The sequence below is a fragment of the Monopterus albus genome, unplaced genomic scaffold (assembly GCF_001952655.1).
Source record: "Monopterus albus unplaced genomic scaffold, M_albus_1.0 scaffold250.1, whole genome shotgun sequence".
In the NCBI taxonomy this organism is placed as follows: Eukaryota; Metazoa; Chordata; class Actinopteri; order Synbranchiformes; family Synbranchidae; genus Monopterus; species Monopterus albus.
Genome location: NW_018128130.1, coordinates 314259 through 326660, shown reverse-complemented (window position 1 = coordinate 326660; position 12402 = coordinate 314259). Strand labels below are relative to the sequence as shown.

Below are 12402 nucleotides of genomic sequence, written 5' to 3'. Positions count from 1 at the left end.
GATCTTCTCCACAGTCTTTACCACTCTCTGTAGGCGCTTGCGGTCCATAGCAGTAGTGCTGCCATACCAGACAGTGATGCAGCTGGTCAAGATGCTCTCAATGATGCAGCTGTAGAAGTTGCAAAGGATCCTAGGCGACATGCCAAACCTCCTCAGCCTCCTCAGGAAGTACAGCCGCCGTTGGGCCTTCTTGACCAGCTGTGTGGTGTTAAGTGTCCAAGTGAGGTCCTCACTGATGTGGACGCCCAGGTATTTGAAGCTGCTCACCCTCTCCACTTCGAGCCCCCGGATGAACAATGGCTGATGAGATCTTCTCTCCTTCCTCATGTCCACTATCATCTCCTTCGTCTTGTCCGTGTTGAGGCTGAGATTATTGTCCTTGCACCAAGACACCAGACCGGCCACCTCCCTCCTGTAGGCTGCTTTAGTCACTTTAAGAGAAGTTTTATCCCTAATCCATGATCAGGTTTTTGGAAGTGCTTTCTACATGTTTCTCAAGTCCGTCTCATGTTGCTGATAGAATTCAATTCTATCAAACCTGTCAGTCCACACTGAATCTGAGAAGCATCTCCTGTAGATCCCTTACATTGTTTTATGCTTCTGGCCTATTTTATTCCCTCTGCCATGTTTAGTGAAGTGTAATCTCCACAAACAGCTGTTTACACTTAGACAAATCCCATTACTTTCTGTTTTTGCCGGTTTCCATTGTGACTGATCAGGCTGCTGTTAATTTGCTGTCAGTTGCCCTCTGTAGTGAGCCGGGGAAATCAAAATCAGTAAATCCACAGACTACATAAAAATGGGGTTTCTTTCTGACGAGCAGACATGAAAACTATTGTTGTTCAGTATACTTGTGCTATCTGACTCTTTTTCCTGCTGCTGTCCTGCTGACAGGCCGACAGATCTGAGGACGAAGACGGAGAATGCACTGCTCACATTTAGCTTTCAGTGTGGATTCCCAGTTAGTTAACAGCCCAGCTTGTTATCTCAGTGAACATGTGACACAGCTGCTCAACGGCAACAGGCATGCCAAAATGGGAAAAAAAAGAACAATCTAAGTAGTGATCTGATAGACAAGAAAAACATAGAATGAGACAATGGCTGGCTGTTTTGTTGGATGAAATCCTCTATATCATTTTGTATTTGTTTCTAGCATCAACGCCCTGGTTTGAAGTCTACAGGGAGAGCTTCTTGCAGTCGATGCCTGCCTCCGACCATGAGTTCCTCAATCACTACCTCGCCTGTATCCTTCCAACAGCACACAAGTCTGGCCACTGGTCATAAAGAGTCTACATGCTCTGGTCAGGTCATTTTTAAAAGTTCCAGCTTGGTTAGGCATTGTCCGGATTTGGCCGTGTGATTTCATTCATGTGACAGATTCTGTTAAAATACAGTTTTTAATTTGTGTTGCGGTTCATTAACTCCAGCAGCATCTGTGCTGTTGTTTCTTCTGATGTTTTAGCCAAGTCTGAAAAAGTAATTGTAAGGGAAAGGTGAGAAAAAATCTAAGTGAGTTTGTACTGTATATGGTTGGTGGCGCTAAAGATGGTAGTCGGACTTATCCTGGCAACCTTAGACACATTTATATAAAGTTTTAAAGCCATGTGTGAAGTTCATTAACTAAGTACATTGTCTGATAAATTAATTGAAACTGAGACAAGATGTGCCATCTCTCAGCTGCACTAACCCCCTCAATGACAGCCAACCACTTACAGCCCTTCTGTTACTTCTCTATCCTGTGTTGTCAAAATAGGGTTCATAAATTAGCCCCGCATTCCACATAGCAAAGTTTATAAGAACCGTTGTTCTAAGAAGTAATTTCGAACAGCCAGCCATGGAAGACCTCTAATCAGCTAAAAGTCTGAAGCAGCGCCCTCCAAATCAGGGGGCCCCTTTCTTTTTTGCACAGAGCGTGTGGGACAAACAGCAGAAACCAGGGTGAATAATGGTTTGACCTTTTGAGACTGAGAGCATTGAAATTAGCTAAGCAACTCAAATTTGATTCAGGTGTAGCATTCTTCCTGTCAGCTGACTAACCTGAGTTTTTGGGTCCAGAACAGCTGATCAGAGCTTAAATCTTAAAAAAAAAAAACTAAACACAGCATCAGCAGGTAAAGAGCCTGAAGTGAAGAGAAGAAAAGATGAGAAAAAAAATAACATTACATGTTATTCAGTGCAGTCTTGTTTGGCAGATGGATGGTAAAGAGCTGGAACCCTCTTGTTTATTACATTTATTTAAATAGGCTATGTTTATTCAGCTGTAAGCCGACTGGGACAAAATGCTTCATTTCCATCATTTCCTAACAGCAGATGAAGGTGTCTGAAGAGGCTTGAGCGGCCATGTCCAGATCCCACCCCCACTGAGATGCTGTGGCAGGATCTTAAAAGAGCTGTGCATAAACAAATGTCCTCAGATGTCAATAAACAGAAGTAATGTGTTAAAGGAGAGTGGGCCAACATTTCTCCAAATCAATGTGAGAGAGAAAGTTGACTTCAAGTTATTGAATTGTAGGGTGTAATTTTATTTTCCCATCTGGTTTCAGAATGTTGGTCTGAGGACCACACAATTGTTTTTTAGCCCCTGATAAATAAAAACATGGAATTGAAGGAGGATGTGCTTCCTTTTTACCATAACTGTAGATTATAGCCAGATGCTTGCGTAGATTTATCTTGGATTTCCAGTTTGGTTAATATTTAAATAGCTTGGCACTACTGTTTTCTGCAAATCAGCCCTCACCACTGCAGATAAGTTGCCTACTTTCTCGCTTTAATAATAAGAAAAGTATAGGAGATTTCAGACAGAACATGACAAAGTGTATGTGCAGCTTTGTGAGTTGTGTTCAGTTAGGTTGAACTTTGACCTCTGTGTGCTGTGATGTAAACCTATAGGTCCAGTAGAAAGGAGACATCCCGCCAGGCACGCAAGGTAAAATGGAGAACAGCTAGTGCTTATTGCTCTAATAATATATTCATGATCTGAGTTTCTAGAGTTATATGACCAGTTTACAATCATACAGAGACCTCGTGAGAACGTCAGGGAAACGGATTTCTGCTCAAGTGTATGTTGGGTGTGTTTTAACAGTCAGGTAGTTTGTTGTAGGTAGGCAGTATGTGTGAACATAGCGCTGTTATATGTTCCCCCTCAATAGCTCAACAGACCTATTAAAGTTTGTTAATTTAGCTAAAGAGGTTTAGTGTTCATACACATCCATTATCTATACCACTTATCCTGAAGAGGGTTGCAGGGCGCTGGAGCCAATCCCAGCTGACATTGGGCGAGAGAAGGGTCCGCCCTGGACAGGTCGCCAGTCTATCACAACCAACCACACACCCACACTCGTGCCTACGGGCATTTTAGAGTCACCAGTCAACCTAAGCTGCATGTCTTTGGACTGTGGGAGGAAGCCAGAGTACCCAGAGAGAACCCATGGAGGCACAAGGAAAACACGCAGACTCCACACAGAAAGGCCCCGGGTCAGCCAGGGCTCGAACCTGGAAAATTGTTGTTGTTGCATCATCACTTACCAGTGCCCACCATGCCTAGTTACAATATACTACTCAAAAAAATTAAAAGAACACTTAATCATCACAGTATAACACCAAATCAGTTAAACCTGAGGGATTGGGTTAAAACTCAAAAGTTCAAGTAGTCTCTGTTTCTGGAACCGAAAACCCTGAATTCATTTCACCATGAACAAGCGCTGTGTTTTCATTGAACCTGCTTTCTGGAATACCCTCTTGATTGCCAAATTTCCTTGTTAGTCAGCCAAGGCTTGCTTTGGACAAGAGGCTGTCCTTAGAATTTGTCACAACCATGAATCTATTGTTCACATTGTAAATCCAAGAAATAGGACAGGAGGGGCAAAGAGCGGTCAAGAGCGTTTTCTGGTGCGAGTTTGTTTTGAGTCTGACTAGACCCTCTAGTGGCTGAAAAGAAATGAGTACTTTTAAGTAATAATAATGAAACGATCCCAAATATGATCAGATTTTGATTTAAAGGCTGCTAAATTCTATCAAGTGCAGAGAAATGATGACATCACCCTCAGACAAACAAAAAATATAGCCAATCTCATGAAATAATGAGAAACCTGTATTGCTGTTGTAAAAGATGATGGGCTGTTTCATGGCTTTATGTACTTGCATTATGTGATATGCTGATTCAGAAATCTTTTATTATGATTGTTATTATCATTAGTGACAGTGATAGTAGTAATCATAGTATTGTAGTCATCATCTTCTGCTCCCATAGACATGCCTGGTTCAGATGTTCTGCTCTTTTCTGATGGCTCCACATGGGTTATAGTCCTTGATTACTGGTTGTGACAGGCCTGCTGGTGGTGTCCTCCACTGAGGCAGTCCCTGTGGAGCAGTTCCTCAAGCTTTCCCAGGAGCAGCACAGGATTCAGCACAGTGGAGAATACACCAGCCCAAAGTGGTTTATTCCCAACACGCTTAAGTACTACGTCTTACTGCATGACATGAACGAGGGGGATGAACAGAGGTACTGAAACAAGCTTTACTATGTTATGTCCATGTATATATTTCCTCAAATGTGCCCATGTGTATTGTGCTGTCTGTGTTATAATCATGTGGTAACAGTAAGCCGTAGGGCTGGGCAATAAAATGATCCCAATAATCATTATGGTAAAAAATCTTCTTGATAACTGATGAAACTGTGCAACGTTTGATTGATAAATGTGTCTTTAGGACTACTACTGTTAGACTGCAACGCAAGGTTTATGTAGCTGATGTGAAAAGCCAAAACATGCAGTTGGAAATGTAAAAATGAGCCACAATGAGGAGGACGTTATCTTGTGTGTATACACACAAATGACAGACATGGCCAAATATATTGGCAGCCCTGCATTTCTGTCAGATAATCCACCAGTTCTCCCAGAAAACTGTTGCAATCACAAATTCTTTGGTTCCTTGTGTTTGTTTCTCTTGTTTGCACTGGAACAACAAAAATCCAAATCAGCCAAATCTGATCCATTACACACAGAACTACAAAAACGGACTGGACAGAATTACTGACACCTTTTAAATACCATCAGAAATAGTTGTGTTTCCAGCTTGTGATGCTCCTTTAATCTGTAATGAAACCTGCCTGTAGCAACCAACAGGTGCTGGCAACATAGAAATCACACTGGTAACCAGTTAAAATGGAGAAATGTTGACTCGGGCTTTGTGTCGTGTGGACCACACTGAGCATGGAGAAAAGAAAGAAGGGCAAAGAATTTATTTTTCTTTAATAAGCACTGAATTTCAGTCTGCATAGAGGTGGATACACCCACACTATACACTTTCACACACGCAACTTAATTTAATAATCCCTTTGTCTCTTTTGTTAATGTCGGTTGCCTCACCTTCTCTTATGTCCTTTGTCCTGTAAATGTGTTATTTCATGTTGCAATTAGAAGAAAAAGAAAGAATACCAAAGAATTTTTGGTTGCAACAATTTTCTGGGAGAAGTGGTGCGTTATCCGGCAGAAATGCAGGGTGCCAGTGTTTTTGGCTGTGACTGTAGCCTATAGTGGATTCAGAAAGTTGTCAGACCCTTTCAAGTTTTCCACATTTTGTTTTGTGTCAGACTCATCTTTAATGGATTCAGTTAATTTTTTTTCTCATCAATACACACAGTACTCCACAATGATAAAGGTTTTTTGAGTGTTTTGAAAATTTGCCTAAAGCACCTTTGGCAGCAATGACGGCCAAGTCTTCTTGGGAACAAAGCTGCAAGTTCGGCAACTTTTCTTTTGGAATTTTCTTCCATTCTTCTTGGCAGAATCGTTTCTGGTCAGCCAGGTTGGACGTCGAGCGTTGGAGCGCAGCCATTTTCAGAGATGTTCTACTGTGTTCAGATCCAGACTCTGGCTGGGCCACTCCATGACTTTCACAAGTTTTTCTCAAGCCACTCCTTTGTTTTCTTGATGTTATGCTTCAAGTTGTCTTATTAATATGTAAACCTTTAGTCCCCCCAGCCTGAGTTCCTGAGCAGTCTGGAGAAGGTTTTCATTCAGAAATGCTTTATATTTTTCTGCATCTATCCTGACTACTCTCCCTGTCCCAGATACAGACGCTGACACCACCATGTTTGACTGTAGGGATGGTATTAATGAGGTGATGCTCAGTGCCTTGTTTTCTCCACACACACACCATAGGGAGTTGTGGTCAAATAGTTCCATCTTTGTTTCATCTGACCAGAGGACTTTGCTTCTCATGGTCCGAGTCCTTCAGTTGCCCTTTGACAAACTCCCAACGGGCTGTCATGTGTCTTTTAGTGAGGAATGACTTCTGTTTGGCTACTCTACCCTAGAGGCCTGATACAGTGCCTTGCGAAAGTATTCGGCCCCCTTGCACTTTGTGACCTTTTGCCACATTTCAGGCTTCAAACATAAAGATATAAAACTGTAATTTTTTGTGAAGAATCAACAACAAGTGGGACACAATCATGAAGTGGAACGAAATTTATTGGATATTTCAAACTTTTTTAACAAATAAAAAACTGAAAAATTGGGCGTGCAAAATTATTCAACCCCCTTAAGTTAATACGTTGTAGCGCCACCTTTTGCTGCGATTACAGCTGTAAATCGCTTGGGGTATGTCTCTATCAGTTTTGCACATCGAGAGACTGAAATTTTTGCCCATGCCTCCTTGCAAAACAGCTCGAGCTCAGTGAGGTTGGATGGAGAGCATTTGTGAACAGCAGTTTTCAGTTCTTTCCACAGATTCTCGATAAATCTACCAAGACCTGGCCGTCCCTCTAAACTTTCAGCTCATACAAGGAGAAGACTGATCAGAGATGCAGCCAAGAGGCCCATGATCACTCTGGATGAACTGCAGAGATCTACAGCTGAGGTGGGAGACTCTGTCCATAGGACAACAATCAGTCGTATACTGCACAAATCTGGCCTTTATGGAAGAGTGGCAAGAAGAAAGCCATTTCTTAAAGATATCCATAAAAAGTGTCGTTTAAAGTTTGCCACAAGCCACCTGGGAGACACACCAAACATGTGGAAGAAGGTGCTCTGGTCAGATGAAACCAAAATCGAACTTTTTGGCAACAATGCAAAATGTTATGTTTGGCGTAAAAGCAACACAGGTCATCACCCTGAACACACCATCCCCACTGTCAAACATGGTGGTGGCAGCATCATGGTTTGGGCCTGCTTTTCTTCAGCAGGGGCAGGGAAGATGGTTAAAATTGATGGGAAGATGGATGGAGCCAAATACAGGACCATTCTGGAAGGAAACCTGATGGAGTCTGCAACAGACCTGAGACTGGGACGGAGATTTGTCTTCCAACAAGACAATGATCCAAAACATAAAGCCAAATCTACAATGGAATGGTTCACAAATAAACATATCCAGGTGTTAGAATGGCCAAGTCAAAGTCCAGACCTGAATCCAATCGAGAATCTGTGGAAAGAACTGAAAACTGCTGTTCACAAACGCTCTCTATCCAACCTCACTGAGCTCGAGCTGTTTTGCAAGGAGGAATGGGCAAAAATTTCCGTCTCTCGATGTGCAAAACTGATAGAGACATACCCCAAGTGACTTACAGCTGTAATCGCAGCAAAAGGTGGCGCTACAAAGTATTAACTTAAGGGGGCTGAATAATTTTGCACGCCCAATTTTTCAGTTTTTTATTTGTTAAAAAAGTTTGACATATCCAATAAATTTCGTTCCACTTCATGTTTGTGTCCCACTTGTTGTTGATTCTTCACAAAAAATTACAGTTTTATATCTTTATGTTTGAAGCCTGAAATGTGGCAAAAGGTCGCAAAGTTCAAGGGGGCCGAATACTTTCACAAGGCACTATAGGTGGAGTGTTGTGCTGATGGTTGTCCTTCTGTAAGGTTCTCCCATCTCCAGAAAGGAGCTCTGGATCTCATTCATAGTGACCCTTGGATTCTTGGTTACCTGTCTGACCAAAGCCCTTTGTCCCCACTTACTCAATCTGACCAGGTCTATGGAGACTGTTGCTTGTTCCAAATCTCCTTAATTTGAAAATGATTGAGGCTCCCATGCCCTTGGCCACTTTCATTGCTGCAGAAGCTTCCTTGTATCCTTCCCCAGATCTGTGTCTCAACACAATCTTGTCTCACATGTTTGTGGTCAGTTCTCTCTACCTCATGGCTTTGTTTTCACTCTGAAATTTTCCATCAGTGGTGTGACCTTATATGGACAGATGTATGTCTTTCATATTTACAGATGCAGCTCAATAAATTAGAATATCGTGGAAAAGTCCATTTATTTCGGTAATTCAACTCAAATAGTGAAACTCGTGTATTATATACATTCAGTACACACAGAATGAAGTAGTTTAAGCCGTTGGGTCTTTTAATTGTGATGATTTTGGCCCACATTTAACAAAAACCCACCAATTCACTATCTCAATAAATTAGAATACCTCATAAGACATATAAAAAACATTTTTAGTGAATTGTTGGCCTTCTGGAAAGTATGTTCTTTTACTGTATATGTACTCAATACTTGGTAGGGGCTCCTTTTGCTTTAATTACTGCGTCAATTCGGCGTGGCATGGAGGTGATCAGTCTGTGGCACTGCTGAGGTCGTATGGAAGCCCAGGTTTCTTTGACAGTGGTCTTCAGCTCATCTGCATTATTTTGTTTCTCATTTCTCATTTTCCTCTTGACAATACCCCATAGATTCTTTATGGGGTTCAGGTCTGAGTTTTCTGGCCAGTCAAGCACACCAACAGCATTGGTGTGGGCAGTCACCAAATCCTGCTGGAAAATGAAATCAGCATCTTTAAAAAGCTGGTCAGCAGAAGGAAGCATGAAGTTCTCTAAAATGTATTGGTAAAGAGGTGCAGTGACTTTGGGTTTCAAAAACACAGTGGACCAACACCAGCAGATGACATTGCACCCCAAACCATCACAGACTGTGGAAACGTAACACTGGACATCAAACAACTTGGGCTATGAGCTTCTCCACCCTTCCTCCAGACTCTAGGACCTTGGTTTCCAAACCTGTGCTGTTGTCGGTGGTTCAGGAGTGGCTTGACCAGAGGAATAGGAATGGAATGGAATACAACAACTGTAGCCAAAATTCCTTGACACGGCGGTGTGTGGTGGCCCTTGATGCCTTGACCCCAGCCTCAGTCCATTCCTTGTGAAGTTCACCCACATTCTTGAATCGATTTTGCTTGAGAAGCCTCTCAAGGCTGCGGTTCTCTCTGTTGGTTGTGCATCTTTTTCCTACCACTCAATTTTCTGTTAACATGCTTGGATACAGCACTCTGTGAACAGTCAGTTTCTTTGACAATGAATGTTTGCGGCTTACCCTCCTTGTGAAGGGTGTCAATGATTGTCTTCTGGACAACTGTCAGATCAGCAGTCTTCCCCATGATTGTGTAGCCTAGTGAACCAAACTGAGTGACTATTTTGAAGGCTCAGGACACCTTTGCAGGTGTTTTGAGTTGACTAGCTGAGTGGCATGTCACCATATTCTAATTTATTGAGATAGTAAATTGGGAGAAAAATCATCACAATTAAAAGACCCAACGGCTTAAACTACTTGTGTACTGAAATTATATAATACACAAGTTTCACTATTTGAGTTGAATTACCGAAATAAATGGACTTTTCCACAATATTCTAATTTATTGAGCTGCACCTGTATATCCAGTGCATTAAATTAGGCACAGGTGAACTCTAATCAAACTGCAGATTCATCTCAATGACTATTGATAGGAGTAGGATGCACTAGAACTCAACTGTGGAATGTTACAAATCACAAAAGCTCTGAATACTTATGTTAATGGAATATTTCTGTCATTTATTTTTAATTTACAAAACACTCCAAAACCAAGTTTTTTTTTTGTTGTTGTTGTTGTCAGATGGGGTTATTTTATTTGTTTATAGAAGTCCATGCAATTGTTTTTGAAGGAGGGTGTGCATTCCTTTTACCAGGACTGTATTTTTTTGTCATATTGCACAGGTTACGTAAGCTGTTTTGGGTTTAATTAGTGTTCCTTACCCCCCTCCAGGGCAGATGCAGTCTATGAAGACATGAAACAGAGGTATGGTCCACAGGGCTGCTATTTGCTGAAAATGAACTCTCGTACCTTGTCAGTTGGAGACGATGAACAGATTCCAGACCCCTGGAGTCAATATCTGCACAAAAGTAGTTTGCAAAACCAGGTAAGTACTATAGCTTCCTTCACATGTAACCTCAACTTTTTTGGGAGGGATCCTATGCAGATCTCCTGTTACCACGATGCATTTAGATTGTGGTGCATTTTCTAAGAATCCACTGAAATAATTTCATATTTCAGATATGTTTATTTTTCGTCACCTTTCAATGCAAGAAATGTCAAGTTTGTAGAAAGTAATGCCAGTTTAAGTACCTCTGTGTCATACCCTAGTTTACAGCATGTTTAAAGACTGAATAAATGTCCAGACTCATACAAACTACGTTCACCTGTTAGAGGGGGCGATGGTAATTGAACCATGATCAAATGTCTTTGTTTTTACTCGGTAAAAAATTTGTTAATTTAGACACCATCTTAGTGGAGATGGTAGGGTTGCTAGAAAGCACAGCACATTAAACAGCCATAGGAGTAGTCTGCTATGTGTACCAAAAATGGCCTTTGTGTTAATATTGTGACCCTTCTTGCAGGATATAATTGATGATCTAGCACCGACTGTGAACAGTGCTGCTATTGAGAACAATATCAGTGCAGTTGAACTGGACTGCCATCGCACAACAGAGAAAGGTCAGGCAGTTCACCTTCATATACTAAATTCAGTGGGGGGCGGGTGGAGCCAATCCCAGCTGATATCTGGTGAGAGGCAGGGTCCACCCTGGACAGGTTGCCAGTTTATCACAGGGCTGACATGTAGCCAAACAAACACTCACACTCACTGCTATGGGTAATTCAGAGTCACCAATCAACCTACGCTGCATGTCTTTGGACTGTGGGAGGATATAGCCTACTAATGATGTATTATTGCAATAATCCTGCTCAGTACCAGTGGAACCACAGAGTTCAGAATTTAGCGTGTGGTTTGGTGAAGAGCCAATGGTGCGAAGTTACCACCTGTGAAAATAAGAGTGAAGGCCTCTAACTCAGAATCCTGTCTAGGCATAACAAGACAGTATTGACGCATAACTTTAGTCGGCCTCTAGTAACCAGCTTCTGTTGGTGAGAAGAGACATTCACAATAAAGCTAGGGTGTGACCGGATGGTGGTTCTCCTGAATCTCTCCCAAAGCGCACCTTATGTCTGTGGAGAACTTGGTACTAAATCACTTGCAGGTAACCTTATTCTGGGTGAGGGTTTTGTAGATAGCACAGCACTAATGCATTGAAAGGTGCCTCTGGATCAGAGAAAGAGAGAGAGAGAGACACTTGTCCATTGCTTGTCTGGCTCTACAACACCAAAACTGTGTGCCCGTAGGCAATATATGGTCATATGGTGCCTCGCCGGAAACTCCATAACAGCCCAGTGACAAGTAGTGTTTTGTTTCAGGTCCTCTGATTTATCTGCACAGGGTTGTTGGATAGTGTGATAAAGAAGAGCTTTGTTAAATCAAATGATCACTGTACTGTGAGCGTGCTTAGTTTTGACACGGTTTCCTACCAGATGGAGTGTCCAACAGCTTGGAATGCCATCGTCTCCAGCTGGACACAGTGAACAGCTCAGGGGGCTTACCTATCCTCAGCTCTGTCAACAGTGACCTGAAGAAAGTTTCAAGAGATCCAGACAGGTCGGTGGGAGAAACAGGGAGCCGCGGGGCATGTCTGACCCTGAATGACCACGACCACATCCGACAGTTCATCCAGGAGTTTACCTTCAGAGGCCTGCTGCCACACATAGAGAAGAACATTAGACAGCTCAATGACCAGGTACCCCAAATCTTGACCCTCAAACTATATAAACAGATTTTTAGCTGCTTTCCAAACTTGAACATTGTATTTGGTTCCAGCTTCCCCAGAAGTACATTATGTTCAGTTATTACAAAAACTGATCTACCGAAGTATACATACAGTTGAACAGTAACAGAATATTATTGTTCTATCCATCCATCCATCAGTCTATCCATTATCAACTGCTTTTCTGAGGTCTGGTTGCGGAAACAGTAGGTTTAGTAGGGAAGTCCAGACGTCCCTCTCCCAAGCAAAATTTTCCAGCTTCTGGTGGGGAACCCTTAGGCATTCCCAGGATAGATGAGCTATATAATATCTCCAGTGTATTCTGTCTATCTGTCTCTAATTTGTAAAACTATAACCAACTATAGTTGATAATTAGAGGTATAATGTTGATTCAGCTGTTTGGCCATTCTGTGGGGGGGGGGGGCCAAGCGAATCATCTTTTTCCCCCTAACTCTATCCTCAGCATCCTCTACTCTCACACCAATTAACTTCATGTCC

General features: G+C 42.1%; 1 protein-coding gene across 1 annotated transcript in view; it reads left to right on the top strand.

The window, feature by feature from the left end:
* trappc8 (trafficking protein particle complex subunit 8) overlaps nucleotides 1–12402 on the top strand; it is a 44978-nt gene that overhangs the window by 6041 nt on the left and 26535 nt on the right. Inside the window, exons 3-7 of the mRNA XM_020620873.1 lie at nucleotides 1154–1243; nucleotides 4327–4501; nucleotides 10016–10169; nucleotides 10648–10744; nucleotides 11615–11877. Coding sequence (XP_020476529.1) covers nucleotides 1154–1243; nucleotides 4327–4501; nucleotides 10016–10169; nucleotides 10648–10744; nucleotides 11615–11877 — 779 coding nt within the window. The remainder of the gene's footprint in view (nucleotides 1–1153; nucleotides 1244–4326; nucleotides 4502–10015; nucleotides 10170–10647; nucleotides 10745–11614; nucleotides 11878–12402) is intronic.